At 43.3% G+C, this 26,750-nt stretch overlaps 1 protein-coding gene across 3 annotated transcripts in view; it reads left to right on the top strand.

The window, feature by feature from the left end:
* Window positions 1-11,599, top strand: part of CDC42SE2 (CDC42 small effector 2) — a 96,817-nt gene extending 85,218 nt beyond the window's left edge. For all 3 annotated transcript variants that reach the window (XM_029618839.1, XM_029618829.1, XM_029618846.1), the window contains exons 4-5: window positions 8,880-8,998; window positions 9,769-11,599. In XM_029618839.1, coding sequence (XP_029474699.1) covers window positions 8,880-8,978 — 99 coding nt within the window. In that variant the 3' untranslated portion in view covers window positions 8,979-8,998; window positions 9,769-11,599. The remainder of the gene's footprint in view (window positions 1-8,879; window positions 8,999-9,768) is intronic.
* Window positions 11,600-26,750: the final 15,151 nt, after the last annotated feature.

The raw sequence follows: 26,750 nt of genomic DNA, 5'->3' as shown, positions 1-26,750 counted from the left end.
TCATGGCAACCTGCTGCCTGAGGCAAGGGATGGGATCTCCCACTCTCTCCCCTGCTAAAGGTACCCAAGAGGGATACACTCTCCAAGAGACAGGCCCTCACCAACTCACCTTACCAAAAAAAAAATAAAATTCAAATTCTAGTACCACCTCAGTAACAGACACACAAACACCTTTCAATGCCAGAAACTTTTAGAAACAGCCTTTTAAAAAAAAAAAAAAGTGTGGTGTGGGAGTGGCGGTGAAGGGTTTTACTATGAAACTTCACATGAAGTGTGCTCGTCTTTGAGAGAGTATTTTGAAGATGCTTGTTCGTTTTATCTCACATGTTGATGGACTTTGTAATATACCAAGCTCCTCCAGCACAGAGCATTTGAGCACATTGCTTAAATTGGGCCCAAAGGCATTTACCAAGATCAATACTTATTTTATATGATTTTTTTTTTTTTTTTATATATCCATTTGAATTTGTCCTCGGTCTTGTCTCCTTGTTATCCAGTGCTAAATGCATACATTTAATATAAAGCAAAACAATCTGCTGCCTACACGATGGGTTTTGGCTCACCAGTCATTTTCTGATCAATACATGCACTTTGCACCTATTTTTTTTTTACAGGCTAAACATACTTGCAGAGAAATCATTGTCAGGGAAAACATTACAATGGAGTTATACCCAAGTGGAGGTCTCCCAGCTGCAGACAGAGGATCTGTAATAGTTGAAAAACAATATCGTGTGTGTTGGGCCAAACCACAAATCATCATCTTTACAGCAGAAGAGTCTCTTTAAAATCCTGTGCCAGTTCACATAGTCTCGAGAGCATTTAACTGGGGGGGGAAGGCTGAAAAAAAAAGTTGCAAGTAAATTTTCATGTGAAAAAAAATTATTTGCAGAAAACTGAGTGCAAACCCAAGAACCCAGATACAGAGCAAACTGTAAGCAAAATTCAGTTGATGTGCACGCTGGCTGTTGGGAAAACAGTGTGATCAGAAAATCATGATTAAACAAGGATATTCATCCAGTTTTATGCCATAGAGCTAGATATCTATATATAGATAAATATATATAGATCTATATCTGTATCGCTATCTTATATCTGAATGTCTCTCTAAACTTTTCTTTGACTTTTATTATAGTCTTCCATGTAGTTTCAAACTCTTCAAGCTATGTGACTGTGCATACATTAGTAACTGTCTCTCTCTCTATAGATATAGCTATATCTCAAAATAAAAAGAGATTGAACATGAACCATTGCCAGAACTTGGGGATTGTCCTTTCTGTACCCTGTAATTGTATTATATTGCTCTCTATTCTTTTATTTTAAGCACTTTGTTGCTTTGGTAACACAAACACAAATCGTCATCCTGAATTTGAGAGACTGAACTCGCTCTCTATATCTGTCTATCAAACACACACTAACAGACACTCACAAATAATGTCTGCATCTGCTGGCTGAATATGTGATGTCATGGTTGGTGTCAGAAGTGTGATGTTTGAGCCCTTCTGGATGAACTTGACTCCTGACATTTCACAGCATGATTGTTTGTGATTGTATAATCAAAGTCCAGCACATACATGTCAAATTCTGCTCCCGTCATTTAACTTTTTTTTTTAATTCAATACCATGTATAAATAGAGGATCTAAATTGCTGATAAAACAAAATGGCTTTTACAGTTGAAAAAATAAATGGTTTCTTAGCATCCAGTCAGATGAATCCCGAAAAAGTGGGTTACGCACCTTTGCCAGCAGATGGAGTAGTATATACACCCCTGCAGTGACATCAGCCTGCCAGTTTTCTCAGTCTCCAGCAGTTGGTGGATGTGCATCTCCATACTGGGAATTGCATCATTTGGAAAAAAAAAAAAAAATAGGAAAATAAATTTGCCCCACTCTCCTGCGGTGATACCAAATGGTCCTTTTCGTGGTCTCTCAGATGAGTGCATTGGTCCGGTAGTTGGTTTTTCAGCTGACATGGACTTAGCTGTTTAAGCAGCTGAAAGGTAGCAGATGCAGGAAGCAGAGCGTGGCGGTGATGGCACATATCCTCTATCCCCACAGTCGGAGACTGTCTCTGTACTCGGCCAGGTAGGGCTGAGCTCAGGTATGTTTAAAATAAATAAATACAGAGTCAGAGGAGGAATGTGTTTTGGTGTAGATCTTCCTTCCCTCAGTCTCCGTGCTCAGCACGCCATGCTGATGTTCATCCTGCTCCGTGGGAGATTGAGGGACGTGGACAGCCTGGCGGGTTGAGCAGCCTCTGTAGGCTAGGCCCCGCTCTGTGGCTTTTTCGTTGTGAGCGCATGGTAGGCTTCGAGGGCGTTTCGCACGTTTTTCTATAAGCTGCCCTCTACAGGTTTGTTGGTTCGGTGGGTGCATCTCGCTGTGCATCCAGTTTTTGGATGTTTAGTCGGGCCTCGTTTTTGTGTGGCCAAGTTAAGCTGCGCCTTTAGTTGCTGCATGCTTACCTGTGTGCGCAAGTTGAGCGTTGCTGTGCGCTTAAATCTTTTTGGGTGCCTATTCTAGGCATGCCTAAGTTTTAGATGCCTAGGTATTGGGACTCTTATGTGTGAGACGCCTAAGTGCTGGACACCTTAATTTTTGGACGCCTTAAAAAAAAAAAAATAATCAGCTGGATGCATGCCTTTGGTTGCCGCTCAGTGCACTGTCTGCCTAATGGCACCTATACCTAAGAAACCTATGTGCCTTTCTCCTTGCTCTGCTTGTTATATTCGGGCATCTCAGCCTGCAGTGCTTGCTAATTTGTGCCAGCACTGCTTGGAGGCTCAGGGAGCATTGTCTTCCTCTGCTTTCACTAAGCCTGGTTCTTCCCAGCTGGATGTAGGCCTGGGTAAAGACATATCAGGTGGGGCACCTGATTTTGGAATTCCCCTAACTGGTTCTTCAGCAGGGGAGGGTAGCTCACTGAGTATGCCTCGGGTACCTTCTGGTTTTGGTATGGATACTTTTACATTTTCATGGGTAGAATTTTTCCAGGGATTCCAATCTTTTCTTCAGACACAGTTTCAGCCCAGTCCAATGTTCCCAGGTCAGTCTCAGACTGGAGCCTTGCTTAGACCTACTGTTAATTGTTGGGGTACACCTAGATCGATAGCAGGACTGCCTGATAGGATCAGCCTCATCATCCATGCCATCCGGACCTCTGACTCTCTAGAAGATGGTGAAATTCCTCCAGGATTAGAACCATATAGGACTATGCTATGGTTCTTTAATAGAGATGAACTGCCAGCTCTGATTTCCCAGACCTTGAAAATGCTCAGGATTCCTGGGGCAGATTCCATGTCTGAGCCAAAGAAAAATCCCATTTTGGTCTCCTTCTGTAAGGCCTCTTGAGTTTGGGTTTTTTTCCCCCTGTGATGGAGGCCATTTAAGAATTGAGTGGGGTGCCCCAGAGACTAATTTCAAATGGGGTCAGATTTTGGAAGGCCTATACCCTCTGGATCCAGTGGTAAGAGAGTGTTTACATTTTCTGAAGATAGATGCACTTGTGTGAGCAGTCTCCAAACAGACTACTATTCCAGTGGAAGGAGGAGCGGCCTTAAAGGATGTTCATGATGGAAGGATTGAGACTATCCTGAAGTAAGCGTTTGAATCGGTAGCAATGAAGTTGCAGATCACTTCTTGTTGTTCCCTGGTGGCTCGCTCTTGTTTACTTCTTTCCCAGGATGTTGTTGACTCTGGGGTAAACTTCAGGGCAATTATGGAGCCTGCTCTTGCCTTCTTGGCAGATGCGGGCTGTGATTTGGTCCACACTTCAGATAGAAGGATGGCTTCGGTAATAGTGGCTGGACATCAGATATGGCTGAGAAATTGGTTAACTGATGCATCTTCCAAGGCTAACCTCACAAAATTGCCCTTTAAAGTCTCGCTCTTATTTGGGAATGAGTTGGAGAAACTGGCCAGAAATTGGGGTGAATCCCCTGTTCCTCATTTGCTGGAGGATAAGAAGCAGATGTGCTCCGTTAACATGAGAGGTTGTTCTAGAGGATCCAAGTGTTTTCGACCCTAAAGAGGAGTGACCTCTCAGAAGACATGACCCTTCGGTAGGTCTCTGTCCTTTCGTCCCAGACAATCCAGAAGGCTCAGTTAGTGGAACCTCCCAATGAAAATTTGCCGACCCACCCCCGGGAACAGGAGAGAGGGGGATGCCTCTCTTCTATCAGAGGTGGGTCAAAATCACATCTGATCAATGGGTCCTGGAGGTGATACGAGAAGGATAGGTGATGGAGTTTAACAGTGTTCCTTGAGACGTGTTCATGGAATCTACCTATCACTTCCCACAGAAGAAGCAGGCAGTAGAGGATACATTGGCAAGGCTTCTCAATCTGAGGGCTGTGGTTCCCATGTCCACATCTCAAGACAGGGTGATATTCCATTTATTTCATTGTGCCCAAGAAGGAGGGCTCTTTTTGTCCCATCCTGGATCTCAAAGGTATCAGTCATCTGCGAGTGAGCATTTTCGCATGGAAACTTTATACTCTGTTATAATGGCCATGCAGTTGGGGGAATTTCTGACCTCTGTAGACCTCTACAAGGCGTACCTTCGCATTCCCATCCAACTAGAACATCATTTTCTGCGATTTGCAGTTCTGGAACGTCGTCATCAGTTTCGAGCATTACCCTTTGGTCTGCGCACTGCCCCCAGGACATTTTCTAAGATAGTGATGGTAGTTGTGGCAGAGTTGAGAGAGGATGGGATCCTGGTATACCCGTATTTGGACTGCCTAATTTGAGCCAAGGCACTGGAAGATAGCCACCTGGAGATCTGCAAGGTGATCTCCCTGTTGCAGGAGCTCAGCTGGGTGGTGAACCTGGCCAAGAGCAGCCTTCAGCCTGCTCGGTTGTTGGAATACCTCGAGATTCGGTTTGACATGAAGCAGGGGAAGGTTTTCCTGCCAGAAGCTTGTATTCAGAAGTTGAGGGCACAACTAAATCTGTTGATGAACACTTTGTGCCTGACCTACCTGCAAACCTGCTTTATTTAATGGCAGCAACCCTGAAAGTGGTACCATGGGTGAGGGCGTATATGCGTTCTCTCCAGCACTCCCCGGTGTATCAGTGGAACCCGCAGTCTCAAGACTATTCCCTTCGGCTCATCCTCCTGATGGAGGTCTCCTCCCAACTGTGGTAGTGGCTACAGGTGGATCATCTAAGGAAGGGAGTTTCCCTAGCAGCACCAGACTGGCTAGTATTGACAACAGATGTGAGTCACCATGGTTGGGGTGCTGGAATGCAGAAGAATCTCTCTGGAACATCCGTTGGCTGGAAGCCAGGGCAGTCTGGTTGGCATGTTTGCAGTTTGGCGACAGGCTGCAGGGTTGATCAGTCCGGATAATATCGGACAATGCAATGACTGTGGTTTACATCAGCAGGAACCAAGAACCAACAAGTGTACCAGGAAATAGATTAGCTTATGGAGTGGGTTGAAGTGCATCTCCAGATGATCTCAGCCTCGCAAATAGCAGGCAAAGACAATGTAAGAGCAGACTTTCTCAGCAGGGAAAGGGCCTGCAGTGTGGGAAACGTGAGGTCCAAGCAACCTACAATGTTTTCAGACTGCATCGAGAGTCTCTGCAGCGGGAATCAGCTCTTGCAGAATGGCATGGCATGCGGGCCTCTGATCTCCAACCAAAGATATAGGAACAACTCGCTGACTTGACATGTGGTGGGGAGAATCTCTCCGAAAATAGGGTTAGGACACTGTGGCCCAGCTCCAGGACCACCACCATGAGACCCTCTAACAACTCTCCACCAGCACTCCAGACCAATCCTCCTCGATTAGGTCAGTGAGATCAGAGCAGAAGAAGTCTTTCTTTCACCAGAGGAAGTACTATTCTCCATCCCCTCGCTCCTATTAAGGGCAGCAGAGAGCCCCAAGCCCCAGCCGGCACCTCTGTCAACTCCAGGGATGGGTTTTGACTGGGTCATAGGGGGCATAGCTCTGGATCTGCTGATTGGGGGCAGGCTGTGGTTCTTTGTGAACCAGTGGCCAAGTATAACTTCAGATCAGGGTTCTTTCCTTCGTCTGCCAAGGGTGCTGATTAAACCTATTGGATGTACTGCCAAATTACCCATTTTTGGGGCTGGAAGCACATCAGAAAGTACTTCTAATGGATCTCTTCTTCCTCTTAATGGCCAGAGCAGTCAAGCCTGTTCCACCAAGGCAAAGAGGGTAGGGATTTTACTCCAGGTACTTCCTGATTCCAAAGAAAACAGGAGGAGGCCTTCCCATCCTAGATCTAAGAGCCTTGAACATATTTGTCATAAAAGAAAAGTTCAAGATGGTTTCCTGGGCAACTTGATCCCCCTTTTTGTGTGTACACTCACATCCAGATCTTCCTCAGTCACCAGAAGTATCTCCGATTCGTGGTGGGAAAACATAATTTCTAGTATCTGGTGTTGCCATTGGTCCTCTGGCTTCTAGAAGCCTTCCACTAGAAAGTTCTATGGACTGAAGTAGAGGAGGCTTACTGTGTGGCATGAGCAGAAGGCCCTAGATCTGTTCTGCCCCACACAAATACTGCTTGATTATCTTCTACAGCTATAGGAGGCTGCTTGAAAACCAACTCAGAGTTCATCTGTGTGCAATTGGCACATACCACCAAGGTGTAGATGGTATGCCCATCTCTGTACAGCTTATATTTGTATGTTTTATGCAGGGTCTGCTTCAATTGAAGCCTCCCCTGAGGCCTCCCACTGTGACTTAGGACCTCAACGTGATGTTAGCTCAGCTGATGAAAATTCCTTTTGAGCCGCTGTGCACCTATGACTGAAATTCCTGACCTGGAAGGTCATATTTCTGGTGGCGGTCACCTCAACACGCAGGGTCAGAGAGCTCCAGGCTTTAGTGACTTATCCAACTTACATTACGTTTTATCATGACAGGGTGGTCTTGCATACACACTCTAAGTTTCTGCCTAAGGTGGTGATGGACTTTCATCTTAACCAGTCCATCATCCTGCCAACATTCTTTCCCAGGCTCTATTCGCACCAAGACAAGCGAGCCCTGCACAATTTGGACTGCATGCAAGCTTTGGCCTTCTGTCTGGAGCGGACAGAAGCCTGTAGACAGTCCACCCAACTTTTTGTTTCTTTTAATAGGAATAGCTTGGACATTGCCAACAAGATACTATCAAATTGGCTAGCAGATTGCTTCTCCTTCTGTTATGCTCAGGCAGGACTGCATCTTGGAGGTCATGTCGAGGCTTATTAGTCTGAGCTATGGCAGCATTGTGGCCCACTTGTGATAGTTTCCGTGGAGGAGATCTGAAAGGCTGCAACGTGGAGTTCTCTCCACACATTCACATCTCACTATTGCCTGAATAGGGGTGGCCGACGCGACAGTAGGTTTGGTCAATCTGTCCTTTAGAATCTGTAGAACCCAACTCTCTCCCACCTAGGACCCGTTGTTTGGGTAAGGCTGTTTTCCCCTCTGTTAACAATAGCACCATTGTTGTTGTGCCTGTTGGCACCTGGTTTGGGTGTCTGTTGGTCCCCTTTTATGTTGGGGAGCAGCTTGTAGCTAGGGATTTATCCATATGTGAGGACTACCATCCTGCTTGTCCTCTGAGAAAGAGTTGCCTACCTGTAACAGGTGTTCTCAAAGGACAGCAGAATGTTAGTCTTCATGAAACCTGCCCGCCTCCCTGCGGTGTTGCTTTCTCCTATTTTCATTTTATATAATTCTATGTTATAAGACTGAAGAGGGACGCGGGGTATAGGGCATGCTGGGCATGCCCAGTGTGGCAGACCAAAGTTCTAGAAAGTTTGCGTACATTTTCTGTGTTGGGGCTCCATCTGATGTCACCCATGTATGAGGACTAACATCCTGCTGACCTCGGAGAACACCTGTTACAGGTAAGCAACTGTGCTTTATGCAGCCAAGCTACAGTTTGTTGATCTTTTCTAAATATGAAAGGTATTGTGCTCGCCATGTTAGTCCTACATACATAGGGGAGTTTCACAACTACACAAGAACACAAAACAGAAACGTTGTCTGTCAGTCTCTCCACCCCACCCCATCTCTTTACTGAGGGTAATTGTAATCTAATCTGCAATTTCCTGGTATATATAGACAATCCTGTGCCCAGATAACTCTGTACTATTTAAATTTAGTGTAACTGTGCTGTCTCTTCACTGAACTGAAGGGAGCAGAGCTCTTGAAAGCCAGTCACAAGTGTATCGAGAGTCCAAGAATAAGGCATCACCTAAAACTGGTTTGTTGTCCCATATTTCTAAATATAAAACAGATTCTCAGCTTTTGGTTCTTGTAGTACTTTAAAAAAAAACAAAAAACTTTCTCAGTATCAAACGGCCTTAGGTAAAACTCTTCAGATTTGGGATTTGGAATGATTTGATTTTCTGATGGGTCTTGAGACTTTTTTTTTTTTTTCCAACTCCTAATTAGATTTGTTTGCTTTCCCACAGCTCTGAAATGCATCCAAACACCTAGCTAAGAAACAGTGGCTGAGCAGCTGGATGACATGATTCGGAAATGCTTCTCAGACCCGATTTATAAATAGGAATAGACACTTGGTGCCAGATGTACTGATGGGTTTCTTCCATTTGTGTTAGGAGCAGGCTTGGTCATTGCATTTCAGCACTGGGAAAGTTCAGTTATTACCGCTATCCATGATTTTTCTCAGAAGAAATGGCAAAAGTCTGGTAAACCACATGCACCCTCCGTTCTTCTTCCTCCTCTGAGCCATCTTCCTCAGTTTGAAACATGTAGAAAATTCCAGCAAGAGATGGGCAAGAGACGTTTTCCCACAATCACTGAGCCACTGCAATCTGCAGTGTGGATTTGCCCTCACCCCATACACTTGTGCTTTCTTTTATCTCATCATTTTGCTTTTCTCTTCTAGGTGAGTTCAATTCAGAACCAAATGCAGTCCAAGGGAGGGTATGGAGGCAGCATGTCGGCCAACGTTCAGATGCAGCTTGTGGATACGAAGGCCGGATAGCCCCGGGGACAGAATTTCCAGTGAGTACTCAGTGCTGCCCCGTACACGGGGTACTGATGTAGGGGCAGACTCACTGACATGAGCCAAAAATTCCAAAGGAGAACTTTATTTTTATGTGCATATGTAATTGGGTTAAACTAAGATCCCTATGGTTCACAGTTTTGCTATTTTTGTAATAGGGACGTAAAGCATGCATATATTTAATAACCACAGTATGGAGTGAAATATTCTGCTTTGTAAAACTTTTACCATATATTCAGAAATGCTCAAACAGATTTTCTGTCTTGCACGAGAACAGGAAATTGGGGCCCTTTTTAATTATGTCTGTGGCTTTTAAGGCAGGTAAAGTGGCACTTGAGAGACACTGAAATTTTAATGTGATATGCACTGTAAAAGTTCCTTTTTCCGCATGACTGTAGTTTTCCACAGTAAGGCTAATGTAAATACAGCCACCCGTGTGTTCATTTGCAGGGGCAATGTAGATTGTTATCCCTTTTTTATTTGGACCACTGTAAGAATAATCCAAAGGTGGCATGAATGTGTTAGATAAGACGCTTCAGATGGGTCTTGTGCTCATGTACTACATCTCTGGAGTAATATTTCATTGTTACGTTAAAAGGTGCCACTTTCTACAATGAATCCAGGTTTCAGATGATTATGGCTATTGGAACTCTGAAAGGATTGAGAGGGTTTAGTAGAGTCCTCAAAGTTCCGTATAGGTCATTGGCTCATTAGCCCTTGCTAATTTGATGTTCTCTGCTTTATTTTTATTTATTTATTTTTTTTGCAGATCTTAGTGGTGATGGATTTTTTTTTTTATTTTTTGTATCTTCTTCCATTTTACCTTGGTGACTGCTTGCCATGTCCTTCTTCCCAATGAGAGACACGTGAAGCCTCGCTGTCCATCTCCCGTGAAAAGCCACTGTTCTGCTCTGAGGACTCCGCTTCTCACTGCTCCTGCCATGCCTTTGGTGACATGCACGACTGTGGCTTCTACCAAAACCTTGGACATGTTTGTTTTGTGTTTTTTTATCTTTTTCTTGAGCATTTGAATTTTAGTATGATTTCTTTCCCACATCTACAAATTTCACTTTTTTCTTTTTTTCCATTCTCTTATAATTTAAAAAAAAACAAAAACTTATCTCAAAAATTTATTTTTTTTTTGTTCATGCTTATCTAAATTTTGGAAGGCTTGAGAATTTTTTGGTCTCGGAAAGTCGGCAGTGTAGGTGAACCGCATGCTTTTCTACGACAGTCGAATGGTGCCAGAAAAAAAAAAAGTTTGCTGCTGTTTGTTCGGCTGTGAGAATAGTGCTACAAACGAAACGTGAAGCTGCCACTCCGAGCACCACCTCCTCTCATGAAAGCAGGAAGCAGCAGTGACAAAGGACTTGTAACTCCGAATCTTGAGAATTATTTTCCTGACCGGTGTCCCTATTCAGAAGTAATCAAAGTGAAAAATAATTTGGAAGAAGCTTGCCTTTATAAAGCATCCTGTTGTAAATGTTCAGTATATTTATTTTGTGGAAAGATCTGACCTCAGGATTGTAAATCAGTGTAGTAACATATAAAAAATGTATTGTTCAGTGCTTTTGTCTGTTAACAAAAAAAAAAAGAGAGAGAAAATGCTTTGTTAGCTTGTTCTCACTTTTTGCCTGACTTTAGACGGAGGGTCCAGCAGCAGCTTGTCAGGCTGCCTGGAATACTAGCCAAGGCCTTGATGGAGTTCTCCAAGTAATTGGCAGTCTGTGTACAAAATATTTAGGGACCATGTTGCTGCTATGGGCAACAATTTTCTGGTCTGGTGGCACACATGCCGGTGAAAGACCTCATACAGGGTTATATATGTTTTTTTTTTTATTCTTACTGTGCTGGTAAAAAGCCTTGTGCTCAGGTTCCAAAGCATGTTGTTCTTTCACAGGCTGTAAAAATGGTACTCCAGTACAGCACTGGTTTCAAATAGTTTTCCCGCATCAGTGATACAAAAGAGAAAAGTCAGGGCTTTTAATTTATGATGAGTTAAGTGTAGTCATCTTTTGTATTCTGTGTTTGACAGTTTAACACGCAGGGCAAAACTTTAAGCTTCTATCAAGCAGATTTGAAAAACAACAACTTCTAAAAATAAAAAAAAACACCTAGTGCTGCCTTTTGCCCATTGCATCTGAACTTAGCAGATACCAGAATTGTATAAGAGATCCTGGTCCCACAAAACATCAGTGTTGCACAAATAGTGGTCCTGGGATCAAAGGTTGGCCTGCGGTAATGGAGCAGTAGCTCCCTGTTGATACAGGTGATAACTGGTCCTCTTCTGCATGGTTACAGAGTACTTTGGTTTCTGCATTCCAAACTGTGCCTTTGTCTCTGTACCATCCAATTGATCTGCGGGCAGCTATCATGCTGTGATTTTTCTCCTCTGTCCTCACTGAATTCAGGTTCATCTTGGAAAGCAGGCATGCATTTGCTCGATGTTTTCAACCGGTTAGCCAGAATTTTTTTTTCTTAACAAATTTTTTGCACATTGTGTTTATTCTTAAAGTCATTTGTGTGTTGGCTTGTAGATATTTAAAAACACAAAAAAAAAAAGTATCCACCTTGGTTCAATAAATGTTTTGTTTCTTACAGTTTCTGGTGGCTTCTTTCCCCTGCCCCTTGACATGTAACTATTACTCAGAGCAGTTCTGTAATAGAGGTGGGATCCTCTTTATAGCAGTCATGGGATGAGGGTGCTGTTCATTTTACAGAACTTACAGCTATCCAGCAGCTAACCCCCCCCCCCCCCCAACTCTGCTGGGAGAATGATGTCAAAGAGCCTTCATTCACAACCAGCTCATCTCTTTCACCCCTTCATTTCATATCCCCCTTCTTCCTCAGACCGGTCATCGCAGTGATAGTCCTCAGCCAGCACCCATAAACTGTGGCTCAGTCCAGAGCCTGGTTAAGATGAAGCTTTACTCTGGCTACTAGGTGGTGCTGTTGCGTGATAACAAACATTGTGTCATCCCCAGTGGCTGTGAACGCTGACTCCCCAACAGCACAGGAGGAGACCTGACCTCTGCATCGAACCTAGGTCCTCCACCAAGGCAGCTGCCATCCCTTCCTTTACTGTAAGTGGCCTCCAGCCTACATGCAGCGCAGCATCTGTGGCTTACAGATGTTGGCAATCTTTTAGTAATCCACAGTTGGTGTCATTGGTATTGCAGATGGTTTTCATGGCCTCGGCAAGGATTGGTGGCAGCTGCAAGATGCGGTGACTGACGCTTACCTAGCCCTTACATCAGGGGCAGAAGTTTCAATGTGCTTTTTTCCCCCCATTCTTCTGTTTGCACAATTATTTGTTCTTTCTCCTCCCCCCCCCCCCCCTTGAATATTTTATTCCCTTCCAGAAGTTCTAAGAAATTTAAAGCCTTAAGCAGGAGTAGCTATTTCATAACTGCACAAATTACCTAACTACTTCTATTAATACAGCCTTAAATCTTCTCAAGTTCCTTGGTTTTAGAGGAAGCCAACGCTTGTGCCATACTCAGATAAATCTGATAAAGAAAATAGCAATAGAAAATTTGAAAAGCTGAACAATTCTCTGTTCTGTAACTTGTAAATATAGTTTGGCACTGTTTATTAAATTTTAATTTTAAGAAATTGGTGCACACCTTGTCCTCTCACTCAGTGCTGCTTACCCAGTGTTGCTGCCCTGCCTCGTGTTCTTATCTGGTCTCCTTCAGTACAAATCTGCAAAAGCATAATGTTTCCTGTTGGCTTTGTTAGGCACAGGCTCCAAAATCATCCCTAATGCCTGGCAAGAGTGTGCAACATCTAGTATGTGCAAAGCAACAGAGGTGGCAAGGTTACCAGCTGGTTCTAGAGATGCAGGACAGGTTAATTCAGGCTTGGTTTTACCCCAGTGCATGCAGGGACTTATAGTTCTGCTTTCCCCATCGCACACCTTAAGAAAAGCAAGACTAAGGGCCTTATTTTCCAATATCGCATTGGTAACGCATTAGGGGGCGTTACCAATGCAAATGAGGCTTCTTTCGTGCAGTGGGGAAACATCGTGTGCGGCGATGTTTTCGCCATTCGCGAAAACATTAGCACCTATTTGGCACTTTTTGGAGATAGTCCCAGACAGCCTGTTGAGAGAGAGAGAGAGAGAGAGAGAGAGAGAGAGAGAGAGAGAGAGAGAGAGAGAGACTTAGACTTACTATAGTGCCTATGCCCTACATAGGTATTTGAATCCCTATGGGAGGGCTACCTACTAACTCGGGGTGGGGATTAGGTATGAGTGTCGGGGGTTGGGGGCCACTTTTGCATTCCACATGAGACCTACTGACAGAACAGTGGTCTCTAGTGCAGATTTGCTGGCCGTCGGAGTGAGGACGCTCACTCCAAGCGGAGATTTGGCCAACATTTTCTCCACCTAGCATGTTGTTGCCCAGGTAGAGTGTCCATCAAGCTAGGTGGAGAGAACGTTGCCCAAACCACTTCTTGGTGTGAGCGTCCTCACTCCGACGGCCAGCAAATCTGCACTAGAGACCACTGTTCTGTCAGTAGGTCTCATGTGGAATGCAAAAGTGGCCCCCAACCCCCGACACTCATACCTAATCCCCACCCCGAGTTAGTAGGTAGCCCTCCCATCACGATACACAGGTTCCCGCTTTACATATGCTCCGCCCCAACTCCGCCCCCTGAATACCAAATGACTAATTTGCATTCGCGAATCGCGTTAACAGCTGTTAACGCGATTCGCGAATTTATCGCACGCGGTAAAGTGCTTTGAAAATGAGGCCCTAAAAGTCCTTGCATGCAGTGGGATAAAATCCAGACTGGATCAACCTGACCTGAAAAGATGAAGCTAGTTGGCAACACAAATTGGTGGTGGAAAGCAAAGCTGACAATTTAATCATGCATGGGCTAGATCTAGATTAGTGATGGAGAGGTAGGGATGTACAGCTGTAAAACTTTCAGGGAAAAAAATGTAAATGTACCAAACCCCCCACAAAAAACAGCTTTCAAGGTGTTTGCCAAGTCCCCTCCCACCTGGCATAGAGAAGTGCAAAGCCTGGGCCTACTCAGCTGAGTCTCTTGTAGCTCCTCCAATCCCTATACCTGGCTGTTAAAATTTGCTGGGGCCTGGGGGCCGGGGTCCTTCACCAGTTCCCACTTAGCCCATCCAAGTCAGAAGGGCAGAAACAAATCCCCCTTCCTCCTGCCTTTACTCTCTCTTTGAAAATGATGCTGGAAGCCCACAGGATGGTGCCAAAGTGATATTGTTTTGGTATCTGCCATGAAGCTGGCCTGTGCCATTTTCTTTCATGGGAACATTTTAATAAGCAAGAGTAGGGGTTGAAAGGACTTTGGGTAGGGCTGGGCCTTAGGCTAGATTTGTAAACCTACGAATAGAGGTTAGAGGGGCCCCAGCTAGGCCTGCCTTGGGCTTTTCTTTGCCAGGCAAAAAGGGGGGGAGCAATTTTTATTTATTTTTCACAAAAACAAAAATCCCTGAAAATTTCCTGTTTTTCTGAGAGGCCAGTTTTAGTTGGTTCTATGGGGAACAAACCAAGAGCCCTTGTCAAACTAATGCACATCCCTAATAAGAGGTTAGGTAAAAGAAATTGGGAACGTGGCAATAGGATTTGATTTAGAAACTTTTATAATTGCCTGCCCAGAATGGCAGAGGGAGCAACAAAACTGACTTGGACAAGGAGCAGTAAGCTTGATAGCTAGGTAATATCCTTAGGTACCTAGAGGATCACAGAAGATCAAGAAAAATGCTTTCATTTTGAGGACTGATGTAAAACTAGGTTAAGTGAGTGGGATGTAGGATAAAACAGAAGGAAAACGTCCCAGGGTGGTTATAAATGAAGGCTCATGGCAGCATAACCCAACAGAAGCCAGTTTCAATTGAACTGGAAGACTATAGGAGTAAAAATATTCAGACCAGCTTTTGGCTCTCGTGGGAGGACAGTTACTGCTGTGCATGCATGTCCCCCCCCACCTGCAAATTTTGAAGACTAGAAGCTTTAAAGAATAAGTTTTTAAAAGCCTGGCACACGCATCAATTAGGGGATGTGCACACAAATCAGGCTCACATGTGCCCACCTGACTTTAAAAGCTGCCCAAATGCACATGTAGCTCCCACTTCATGCACATCTCAAAAGTTTTCAAAAAGGGGCATGGCCAAGAAATGTGTGCAGAAATACTTACGCGCCTGGGCACATGTCCAGATCTGCTGTGTAAGTTTAAAAATAAGCTATTTTTCAGAGGTTTAAAGGGGCTGGGGGAGTGGAAACTATCAAAACATGGGCGTTTGGAGGGCTTAGCTGTTAACTGGGCGAACTGGTGGATGAGCTGATTAAACTAGCAATGGTGTGGACGTGCGCCCCTTTTAAAATTCAATGACGTTGCCCAGTAGATGCGGGATTTACGTGCATAGGTGCATGCCCACTTACAATTGGGTGCACATGCACACGGTCTGACTATTTTATAACATGCATGCATATACGGGTGCAAGTTATAAAATGGCCGCATTACCAGTCTATCCTGGGTAACGGAGCATTGACAGGCCCAGAAGAGAATTAGAAATGAGTTACTAGTAAATAAAAAATACCCTTCAGAAAAATCCCTGTAATTAGATCAACAGTACTGCCAAGAAAAAGATTCAAATCACAAACATGCCTTCTGTGCCTGGGACCAGCAGTGTGGAGACTGAGATACGCTTGGATGGCGGGAGAGAACCTCTGCCGCTGCGTCACACCACCACTGGTCAGCTGGCTCAAGGATCCACCGATACTGCGTTCTAAGGAGAGATGCAGTCTGCGTTCCTCTGTCAGATTGCCACTGCGATCTGACAGAGGAATTTTGGCAAGTCTTGGGGGACTCTCCTGACCCCCACAAGACTTGCCAAAAGTTCCTGGTGGTCCAGCGGGGGTCCAGAAGCGACCTCCTGCACTCGGGCCGTCGGCTGCCGGTAATCAAAATGGCGCCGATAGCCTTTGCCCTTACTATGTCACAGGGGCTACCAGTGCCATTGGTCAGCCCCTATCACATGGTAGGAGCATAAGATGGTGCCGGCCGTCCATTGCTCCTACCATGTGACAGGGGCTGACCAATGGCACCGGTAGCCCCTGTGACATAGTAAGATCAAAGGCTATTGGTGCCATTTTGAATACCGGCAGCTGATGGCGTGAGTGCAGGAGATGGCTCCCGGACCCCCCACTGGACCACCAGGGAGTTTTGGTAAGTCTTGGGGCGTTTGTTTAAATTTGCTCCTTTAGATGGCCGAATAATTCGGTGAAGATTTGTTGTATTCATAAGAACATAAGAAATTGCCATGCTGGGTCAGACAAAGGGTCCATCAAGCCCAGCATCCTGTTTCCAACAGAGGCCAAAACCAGGCCACAAGAACCTGGCAATTACCCAAACACTAAGAAGATCCCATGCTACTGATGCAATCAATAGCAGTGGCTATTCCCTAAGTAAAATTGATTAATAACCATTAATGGACTTCTCCTCCAAGAACTTATCCAAACCTTTTTTGAACCCAGCTACACTAACTGCACTCTGGCAACAAATTCCAGAGCTTTATTGTGCGTTGAGTGAAAAAGAATTTTCTCCGATTAGTCTTAAATGTGCTACTTGCTAACTTCATGGAATGTCCCCTAGTCCTATTATTCGAAAGTGAAAATAACCGAGTCGCATCTATTCCTTCAAGACCTCTCATGATCTTAAAGACCTCTATCATATCCCCCCCCTCAGCCGTCTCTTCTCCAAGCTGAACAGCCCTAATCTCTTCAGCCTTTCCTCATAGGGAAGCTGTTCCATCCCCTTTATCATTTTGGTTGCCCTTCTCTGTACCTTCTCCATCGCAACTATATCTTTTTTGAGATGCGGCGACCAGAATTGTACACAGTATTCAAGGTGTGGTCTCACCATGGAGCGATATAAGAGGCATTATGACATTTTCCGTTCTATTAACCATTCCCTTCCTAATAATTCCTAACATTCTATTTGCTTTTTTGACTGCTGCAGCACACTGAGCCGACGATTTTAAAGTATTATCCATTATGATGCCTAGATCTTTTTCCTGGGTGGTAGCTCCTAATATGGAAACCAACATCGTGCAACTACAGCAATGGTTATTTTTCCCTATAAGCAACACCTTGCACTTGTCCACATTAAATTTCATCTGCCATTTGGATGCCCAATCTTCAAGTCTTGCAAGGTCCTCCTGTAATGTATCACAGTCTGCTTGTGATTTAACTACTCTGAATAATTTTGTATCATCTGCAAATTTGATAACCTCACTAGTCGTATTCCTTTCCAGATCATTTATATATATATTGAAAAGCACCGGTCCAAGTACAGATCCCTGAGGCACTCCACTGTTTACCCTTTTCCACTGAGAAAATTGACCATTTAATCCTACTCTCTGTTTCCTGTCTTTTAACCAGCTTGTAATCCACGAAAAGACATCGCCTCCTATCCCATGACTTTTTAGTTTTCGTAGAAGCCTCTCATGAGGGGCTTTGTCAAATGCCTTCTGAAAATCCAAATACACTACATCTTCTGGTTCACCTTTATCCACATGTTTATTAACCCCTTTAAAAAAAATGAAGCAGATTTGTTAGGCAAGACTTCCCTTGGGTAAATCCATGTTGACTGTTCCATTAAATCATGTCTTTCTACATGCTCTACGATTTTGATCTTGAGAATAGTTTCCACTATTTTTCCCGGCACTGATTCGTGGGGAATCGCGATATGTTTCGCTTCCCTACGAATACAACAAATATGGCCCTATATGTTGCAGATTACCAATACGTTTCAAACGAATGCACATCCCTACCTAATATTAATTCCTTTACTGATACACTGAATAAGGTGAGGTCCCTTTAAGATGCCACTCAGCCTTGCAGGAGATACAGGGTTCTTCTATCTATTGAGCTGCACAATGAAGCACCAGGCAGAGAAGAAGCTGGAGCTGCACCCAGGGCCTCAGAACTGAGAACATTTAACAATTGTAACTTACCGGTATTTATGTCCAGAGGGAAGCAGCTTACTTTATATTTTGCTGCAAGTTAAAAGTTGAGGAAAAAGTTTGCTTAACAGGTTTAATAAATACAAATGTATTGTGAAAAGTTCTTAGTTTACAGGAGAAAAGTCTCTTGTATAATCTTTTATTAAAGTAGCACCAAACCAACTGTTATACTATCAATAATTGAAACATTTACTCCACTTCTTTGATGATATTTGCAAGAAGGAAATGAATCTGAGATGTGAAATGTACTGAGCCACTGTAAAGATTTTGCACCTGCTATTGATATTTGGATGAACTGGAATGTAAAATACCAGGCGGAGAGTGACTTGCACTGGGATCAGAAGCCCAGAACTGATCTGTTGCTCCTCTGTGTACTCGGAATGTTATTGTCGCTGAGTGTCAAGAGTTACTGGATGCTTAAAAGCAGCATTGGCAGGAGTGACTATGAAGTTCTACTCCTGCCTATTAGTGAAGACGCTGCACATAAATTTCATCTTGAAGTAACCTGATAAATCTGAGGACCTTGCTATGCTTTCCTCTTCGGCCCCTTTCTAACTCAGAGAAAAATCCTACTGTAATGGGAAAGGATGTTACACTTTCAGCAGCAAAAATATATTTGCATCTAGTACATTATTTGTAGTATCGAGGTATTGGACTGTTTCTATCATATCCCACACTCAACATTCCTCTTTTTCAGGCTATACATATTTGGGTCTTTAGTCTGACATCTTGGGTTTAAGGTGAAGGCTCTGCACCATTTTGGTCCTCTTCTGGTTTTCTTCTGTTATCTTTTTCAGGAGATGTGACTGCCAGAAACTCTCAGATTTCTGCAACTGGGTTCTTGTCAACGATCTGTTATTGAGGTATTATTGGCTCCTTTTGGTTTTTGCTGATTGCACATCTCCTTAGGCATCCAACTGTCCCATTAGCTTTTCCCATTACCTTGACTTCCTTCTCCAAGAATTTGATCAGCTGTGTCACCTGGCTGTTTCCTTTGCTTAGCACATGATACAGAATTTGATGCCACAGTTAAGTTGTTTGCACTGGTCTCTTTTGATGTATAAATGATTTTTGCTCTCATGTGTATTATTATAACATCATATTCCTAGGTCTGATTAGACTTTAGTATATATAGTGATATAATGAATTAATTGCAGAAATGTTTTTTTTTAATTAAAACTGCAAGAGAGTCACCTGGTCTTTCAATCTGTATAAACAGCAAAAACGCACTCCCGCAAGGAACACTGAGAAAGCAATGAGTAAGTAGATTAAACCACTCAGCTTGTGTAAGACTTCAGATCTCTGATGTCCCATTTTTTTTTCCAAATTATTCAAAGCAAATTCTTGGCTGTACCATTCTTGATGTTCTTTTTCTCAATAATGGTTCTGCATTAAAGCTATTAAGAGTCATGCTCAAAACAGCCAAAGGGCAGCACTTTCACACAGCTAAAGACTTACAGACCACTGGCCAGCCAGCTTGTGCTAGATTTTCTATTAAGGTTTTGTCATTATTAGGACAAATTAACTGCTTTGCAGGCCTGTATATTTTTTTCAAGTGTTATCAAAAACTGTAATTCCTTTCCTCTTGCTGCACTTCACCAATTGTATTCATCTAAGAAGGAAATACTTTTGTGAGATTGTCAGCACTCTATTGATGATTCCTTATTTAGTAAATATCTTAAGTCAACTGCCAATTCCATTACTGCTTATAGGAACATATAAGTGAGTTTGGACTGTAATCAAAGTAAAACTGGTGTGCCCAAAAAGAGCCTCCACTGAATAAAGAGAGAAAATAGTTGTGGTGAATGAAAAATGTGTATATCAGAGGTGTTAGTACAGGTGGGTCTTGGGGCCCTGTGCCCCCAAATTTGTCTCAGGCTCCTACCCCTAGAAGCAGGGCCATGTCACATCTGAGTCAGCCCTTAAAGGTGCAGCAGTCAGAGGGCCTGAAGGCATTGGAATCACTGCCAACCCATTCCCTAACCTGAACAGGAAAACACCACTGCCCTTGGGGTAGCCCTGTAAAAGTTTGAGGCCATCAAAGTGTTTCTGTTTACTTTTGACAGGTAACTATCCCCCCACCCAGCACCTTAGAGATGTTCAGGAATGAGAACCAGAACAAGGAGAGAAATAAAGATACAGAATATTGCCAGAAGCTGAAGGGTTTTGTAATTGCTGCCATGAAAATCCACATAAGATGGGTAAGGGATGGGTGGGGATGGGGCTAGCAGTGTCCACTCACGTTAATCTTGGGCCCACTGAAAACTTCATTTCTGACTCCGCCCCTGTAATGCATGAAACAATGCTATCATAAGAGAATGAGGATACTTTTGTCTCAGACTTAACTAAGAAGAATACCCTATAATTGATTTATTTATTGCAAGGATTTGTTACGCACTGTCTCCTACCAGAGTCCTCAAAGAGTAGTAACGGATTAACTCGGTAATTTTCCCACATAATATAACACAAGCTAAGCATAATGCATAGTACATAAGCAAACCATAAATACTGAAATAAATAATACTAAATAAACATATTACTAATATCTATTCAATGCACAGATTTGAGCATACTAAGGTGGCTATGGGGATGTTCTGATAGATGAGCATAAAGATAAGAATGGGGAAAGAGTTGCTGGCTAAGAGGGCTAGACCTGACAGAAGAGACAGTTCTTTAGTTTGTATTGGAAAGTCAGGATGTCATTGGCCAGTCTGGCCTCTATTGGGAGGCAGTTCCAGAGTCTGGCTATGAATGAGGAGAAAGCTCACTGGGTTCAGGCCATCCTTTAGTGATGCCTCTCTTTCATATCAGAGACTGCAAGAGGGTTTGTAGGAGGACAGGTGATCTCTTAGATAGGTTGGGCCCTGGTCATTCAGTGACTTGAAGACAATGCTGAGGGCTTTGAATTGGGCCTGGACAAGACAGGCGGCCAACGTAAGTTTTGGAGGATTGAGCGAATAGGGATGTGAATCGTTTTAGGACGATTAAAATTATCGTCCGATAATTTTAATATCGTCTTAAACCGTTATGGAACACAATACAATAGAGATTCTAACGATTTATCGTTATAAATCGTTAGAATCGTGAGCCGGCACACTAAAACCCCCTAAAACCCACCCCCGACCCTTTAAATTAAATCCCCCACCCTCCCGAACCCCCCCCAAATGACTTAAATAACCTGCGGGTCCAGCGGCGGTCCGGAACGGCAGCGGTCCGGAACGGGCTCCTGCTCCTGAATCTTGTTGTCTTCAGCCGGCGCCATTTTCCAAAATGGCACCGAAAAATGGCGGCGGCCATAGACGAACACGATTGGACGGCAGGAGGTCCTTCCGGACCCCCGCTGGACTTTTGGCAAGTCTCGTGGGGGTCAGGAGGCCCCCCACAAGCTGGCCAAAAGTTCCTGGAGGTCCAGCGGGGGTCAGGGAGCGATTTCCCGCCGCGAATCGTTTTCGTACGGAAAATGGCGCCGGCAGGAGATCGACTGCAGGAGGTTGTTCAGCGAGGCGCCGGAACCCTCGCTGAACGACCTCCTGCAGTCGATCTCCTGCCGGCGCCATTTTCCGTACGAAAACGATTCGCGGCGGGAAATCGCTCCCTGACCCCCACTGGACCTCCAGGAACTTTTGGCCAGCTTGTGGGGGGCCTCCTGACCCCCACGAGACTTGCCAAAAGTCCAGCGGGGGTCCGGAAGGACCTCCTGCCGTCCAATCGTGTTCGTCTATGGCCGCCGCCATTTTTCGGCACCATTTTGGAAAATGGCGCCGGCTGAAGACAACAAGATTCAGGAGCAGGAGCCCGTTCCGGACCGCTGCCGTTCCGGACCGCCGCTGGACCCGCAGGTTATTTAAGTCATTTGGGGGGGGTTCGGGAGGGTGGGGGATTTAATTTAAAGGGTCGGGGGTGGGTTTTAGGGGGTTTTAATGTGCCGGTTTTGCGATTTTTAGATTTTTAGATTTTTCATGATTTTTCACGATATTTTACCCCCCCAAACGGCAACAATACGATTCCCTCCCCCTCCCAGCCGAAATCGATCGTTAAGACGATCGAGGACACGATTCACATCCCTATGAGCGAATAAGGCCTCTCTAACTGCAGTCAGATAACATCCATGCTATAGCATTCTGCATTAATTGTAGAATTGTTAGGAGTTTTTGAGGGAGACCCACATACAGTGTGTTTCAGTACTTTACTAAGGATAGGACAAATTTATATGTCAGAGTGGCCAGATTATTCCTATCCACGAAAAGTTTTACCAGCTTTAGTTACTAAAGGTAGTAGAAGGCATTCCTTGCAACTGAGGTAATTTGAGTCTCCATATTTAATTTGATATCCTGGACAAAACCAAGGCTTTGGAACTCATTCAGTGCCAGTTTTTAATCTTCAAGGTGCACAAGACATGTAGTTAGCATTATTACCTCAGTTTTGTTGGTGTTGAGCTCATTAGAGGTGACCTTTTAGCAGATCTCTGCAAGAGAGCTGTTTATTTTCTGCATGGCTGTGTCTTTCATATCCCAGTGACATAAAGACCTTAAATGCCTTAAAATGTTGAAAAGAAAAATAATCAGTAAGCTTGGTTTCACATACCAGCTGCTTATAGTGGTTGTTAGATCTTTTTAGCTAATATAGATAGTCATTTCAGCAGTATAATGAGCTCCTTATCCACATTTCCCATCCCTGATTCTCCTATCTCTTTATATAACTTGATAGATTTGTATGCAACCCTAGAGTCATCAAAAAGCCTTGATAATGCCCACGCTAAGAAAAAAGGGCATCTTTAGGGAAATTTCGGAGTTACTGCACCAAATGTTAACTTACAATTGTGAGCAAGCTTTCTGTGCCGTGTGAAAATCCCTACTTTTTGCATCTGTGGGGGGAGAGAGAGAGAAAGACCTACAGATAGACTATCTACAAGTCCCTCCTAGTAGTTAGTTATTTATATCTCTATAGGAGGCCCACCTATCAACTCGAGGTGAGGTTTAGATAGTATTGTAGGAGTTAGGGGCCACATCTATATGCAGAGAGAGATATACGAACAGAACAGTACACTCTTGTGAAGATTTGGTGTCCTTCGGAGTGAGGAAACTCACACAATAGTGAGATTTGTACAGTGTTCTCTCAACCTAGCTTGATGGACTCTCTACCTGGGTAAGATCAAGCTAGGTTGAGAGAACATTGTACAAATCTCATCTGTGTACGTTTCCTCACTCTGAAGGACATCAAATCTTCACAAGAGTGCACTGTTCTGTTCATATGTCTCACTCTGCATGTAAAAGTGGCCCCTAACCCCTGCACTGCTACCTAAACTTCACCTCGAGTTTCTAGGTGGGCCTCCTATAGTAGCATAAATAGCTGCTTACTTTGGGGCTACTCCCAGTGGTGCTCTCTCTCTCTCTCTCCCTCCCTCCCCTCATCTCAGGCCCTTCCCCACTCTCCACCCACATCACAGGCCCTTCCCCAGCCTAAAAATGCCCAAAAAGAAATTTGCAAAAAAATCACAAATGTATATGGGCATAAAGCATGATATCACACAGCTTAATGCTATTGAAAAAGGTGTAGTTATTTTTGGCGTTAAACCTGCTATGGCTTCCCAAGTGCGAAGCCAGCCCACTTTTGTGGAAATGCCGCCCCCAGCTCTTCCCCAATGACTCCCCTTTTAAAAATTTGTATTGCACCATGCATTATGGTGCTTATCACAGGCGTTAAGGCCATAATGCATTTTGAAGAATGATGTGGTTAGTGGGACCAATGTAATAAGACCCATGCTGAAATCAATGCTGATTTTCTGTGTGGATTTTTTTGGCACTCACAGCAAAACCCAGTGTCAGCATGGGTTGTAATAACGTCTGCGTAGGCTAATTAGATATGCACATAAAATCTGTGCATGGCAAACACGCACCATAATGCACACAGTAACATACACTAATGGCCCTATGTAGTAAAACACGAGACATCTGCGCAGAAACCCGTGTAGACACCCATTGGTGTGTGAATGCTTGTGATTGATTCTTGGGACAAAAGCCTTTCTTTTTCAAAAAAATTAATAAATTAGTGGTCCAGATATTGATGTGAAGGTGGGTAGAGCAATATTTAACCCCTTCAAGATCGGACTCTGACTGCCAGCGAAAGAGTGAAATGCAGATCAGTGATTCTGCTCATTGAGAAACTGCCTTCTCTCTACCTGTTCTGTCCGCAACTTCGCTGACCCACAAAAGCATCAAAAAAACCAGTCTCCACACTGGTCATACCTCCTACCCTGACCAAAGCACTAAAAATTCACACTAACCCGATCTCCCTGATAGCACGGCTCCCTAAATAGATAATTGCCTCCTTTGCATGCCATTAGCATGCACTTGCGCAGAAAACCATGGGTCTGTAAGCATGTTCGTATGCGCTTTTTTTCCTGTGCACAAAACCCTTATTACATACCTGAATAGAGCTTTTGCATGGGAAAACGTATGCACAAACCCGCAGCAGCTTCGGCGCACCATATTACATTGGCCCCAGTATGTCATACTTGAAAACCCATATTTGCACTCCATTGGCAGGAAATTTACAATCAGTATCTTTTGCTTGGAGTCTCCTCATGGTATCCCACCCAAAATTGCCCCATAGAAATTTTAATTAAAGAAGAAATACAATTAAAATGCATTTTACCTTTTATACTTTTCCTGTGAGTGTGAACATCTGTAGGTGCACAAACACCTCCAGTCTCCTTACCTCTCAGCAGGTAAAACTGCGCATACAGTGAAATAGCATGTCCTGTTTATGTTTACCCACTGCCCAAAACGAATACATATTCAGTTTACACCTTTGATACATTGCATTCTCAGTGGTGGGGAACAGGCAGAGGACTGAGATTATGCACTTAGAAGCTCAATTTGCCAATCATTTTTGATGGGCCACTCCACTAGTTATAAGGTAGGCAATAGTATCAATGTCACAGATATTGCCTATTTGCTCTGGCTGCAATTTTAATATTGGCTAAGCTACCCGACTGAGGGTTTACCAGCTCTTAAGGTGGTTAACTAAAGCCTGGTTATTTCAGATAGCATTTTTGTAAACTGTTTTGGTAACTTGGAATATTTATATTGATTTTAAATTGTTCAGCTGCCGTTTCCATTTTTATAGGATTTAACTGAATGTCATAGGAGTAGATTTTTTGCAGTTATAGTAATAAATTGAGACTTAATGCCATTTAGTAGATAGAGATTTTGTTGATTCTTAAAAAAATTTATTTTATTTGCATGTAACTAGTATTGGTTTTATTAAACCAGTATATTTCAAAATTTTATTTTTTTATCGAGCTGTTGTGGGCTTTTGAAAATTGCTACAAATTATGACATTGAATTCTCCATAGGATTTACCCACATAAGTGCATTTTATACGGGTAAATGGCTTTTGAAAATTACAATAGTAGTTAGAGGTACCTGTGTAAATCCTTTTCAAAATTACCCCTTAGATAGTATTATAAACAGGTAGCTGACATTTTCTCTTGCATATTTTATGTCATGCCTAATTTATAAATCATGTTCTTAATGTGGCCCCTTCCCCCTTGGTCTGGACTATGAATTACTCCCTGTAGTGGTGAGTAGCATATGAGAAATTATTTTTACTAATATGATTTATCTTCAGGTTCGTAGCCTGAGTAGGGGATGAGACAAGGTCCTGGTCTCCCCAATACTACAATTCTGTGCCCTTCCCAAACAACCTCTCACTTGTGGCACCATAGACCAGATACAATCATCACACCAGAATAAAACAGTAATTAATCATTTTACTAATATTGTATAAGTAAACAGTAAATTCAACCAGAACCCAGTAAATGAAAAAAGTACAGTAGTGAAGTATAATATAAAATAGTTTTCTTATTTTATATCAAGCAATGCAAAAATAACACTAGGTATGGCCTGTTAGCCAGGGCAACCAACTTACTCATGGATAGTAAAAAAAAAAAAAAAAAAATAGGGGATGCTAATAGAGAAAGGGGAGAGGGGGAGGCAGTAAAATACACAGCTTTCAAAAATTATCTTTACCCCTGAGTACTTAAAAAAAAAAAAAAAAAAAAAAAAAAAAAAGGGGGTGGGAAACATTCACCCCAATGTCACCAGTTTGTAAAGGGTGCACCCTGACCCAAACACAAAATTGTGTGGGGAAAAAAAAGCAATCAAGAAAATGAAGAAGTCTCTCATGATGGTGGAGCTGGCTAGATAACAAACCAAATAGATGAGCACTGCAGTGTGTGAAAGGTCTCTCTACTGGGGAGCTTCCCCAAATGGTTTAGTTGATACTAAACAAAAAGCTGGCCTAGTTTCAGTTTCTTACGGAAAGACCGCTGTCCAACGGTTTTTATTTTCCAGCAAGGGCTTATGCTTGACTTTAGCTAAAAAGCTAAAGCAATCAAGATGAGATACTGAATTTGGGGACAAAAGGCAAGGAATAAATCTTTTCTCTCCTCTGCTAAAATACTCTGCAAAGTTTAGATTACGTAACTCAGGCCTGGATTTATCAAAATGCAGTAAATATCACATGTGATGGGAAAAGGGGTATGTTTATTGCAATTTGTGCTAATACCTATGTGAAGAGCTAAGTTACTGCAAATTGTGATAACTTTTTTGCACTTTGAGATAAGTGCCAGAATGTGGTATTTCCTACATACAACCACTGGGGGACCATGTTTGAGAGGGAGAGAGAGAGAGAACCTAGCCGTACTGCCCTTACCCTAGATAGGTATTTATATATCTATG

Source organism: Rhinatrema bivittatum, chromosome 1 (assembly GCF_901001135.1).
Source record: "Rhinatrema bivittatum chromosome 1, aRhiBiv1.1, whole genome shotgun sequence".
In the NCBI taxonomy this organism is placed as follows: Eukaryota; Metazoa; Chordata; class Amphibia; order Gymnophiona; family Rhinatrematidae; genus Rhinatrema; species Rhinatrema bivittatum.
This window is presented reverse-complemented; position numbering and strand designations above follow the sequence as displayed.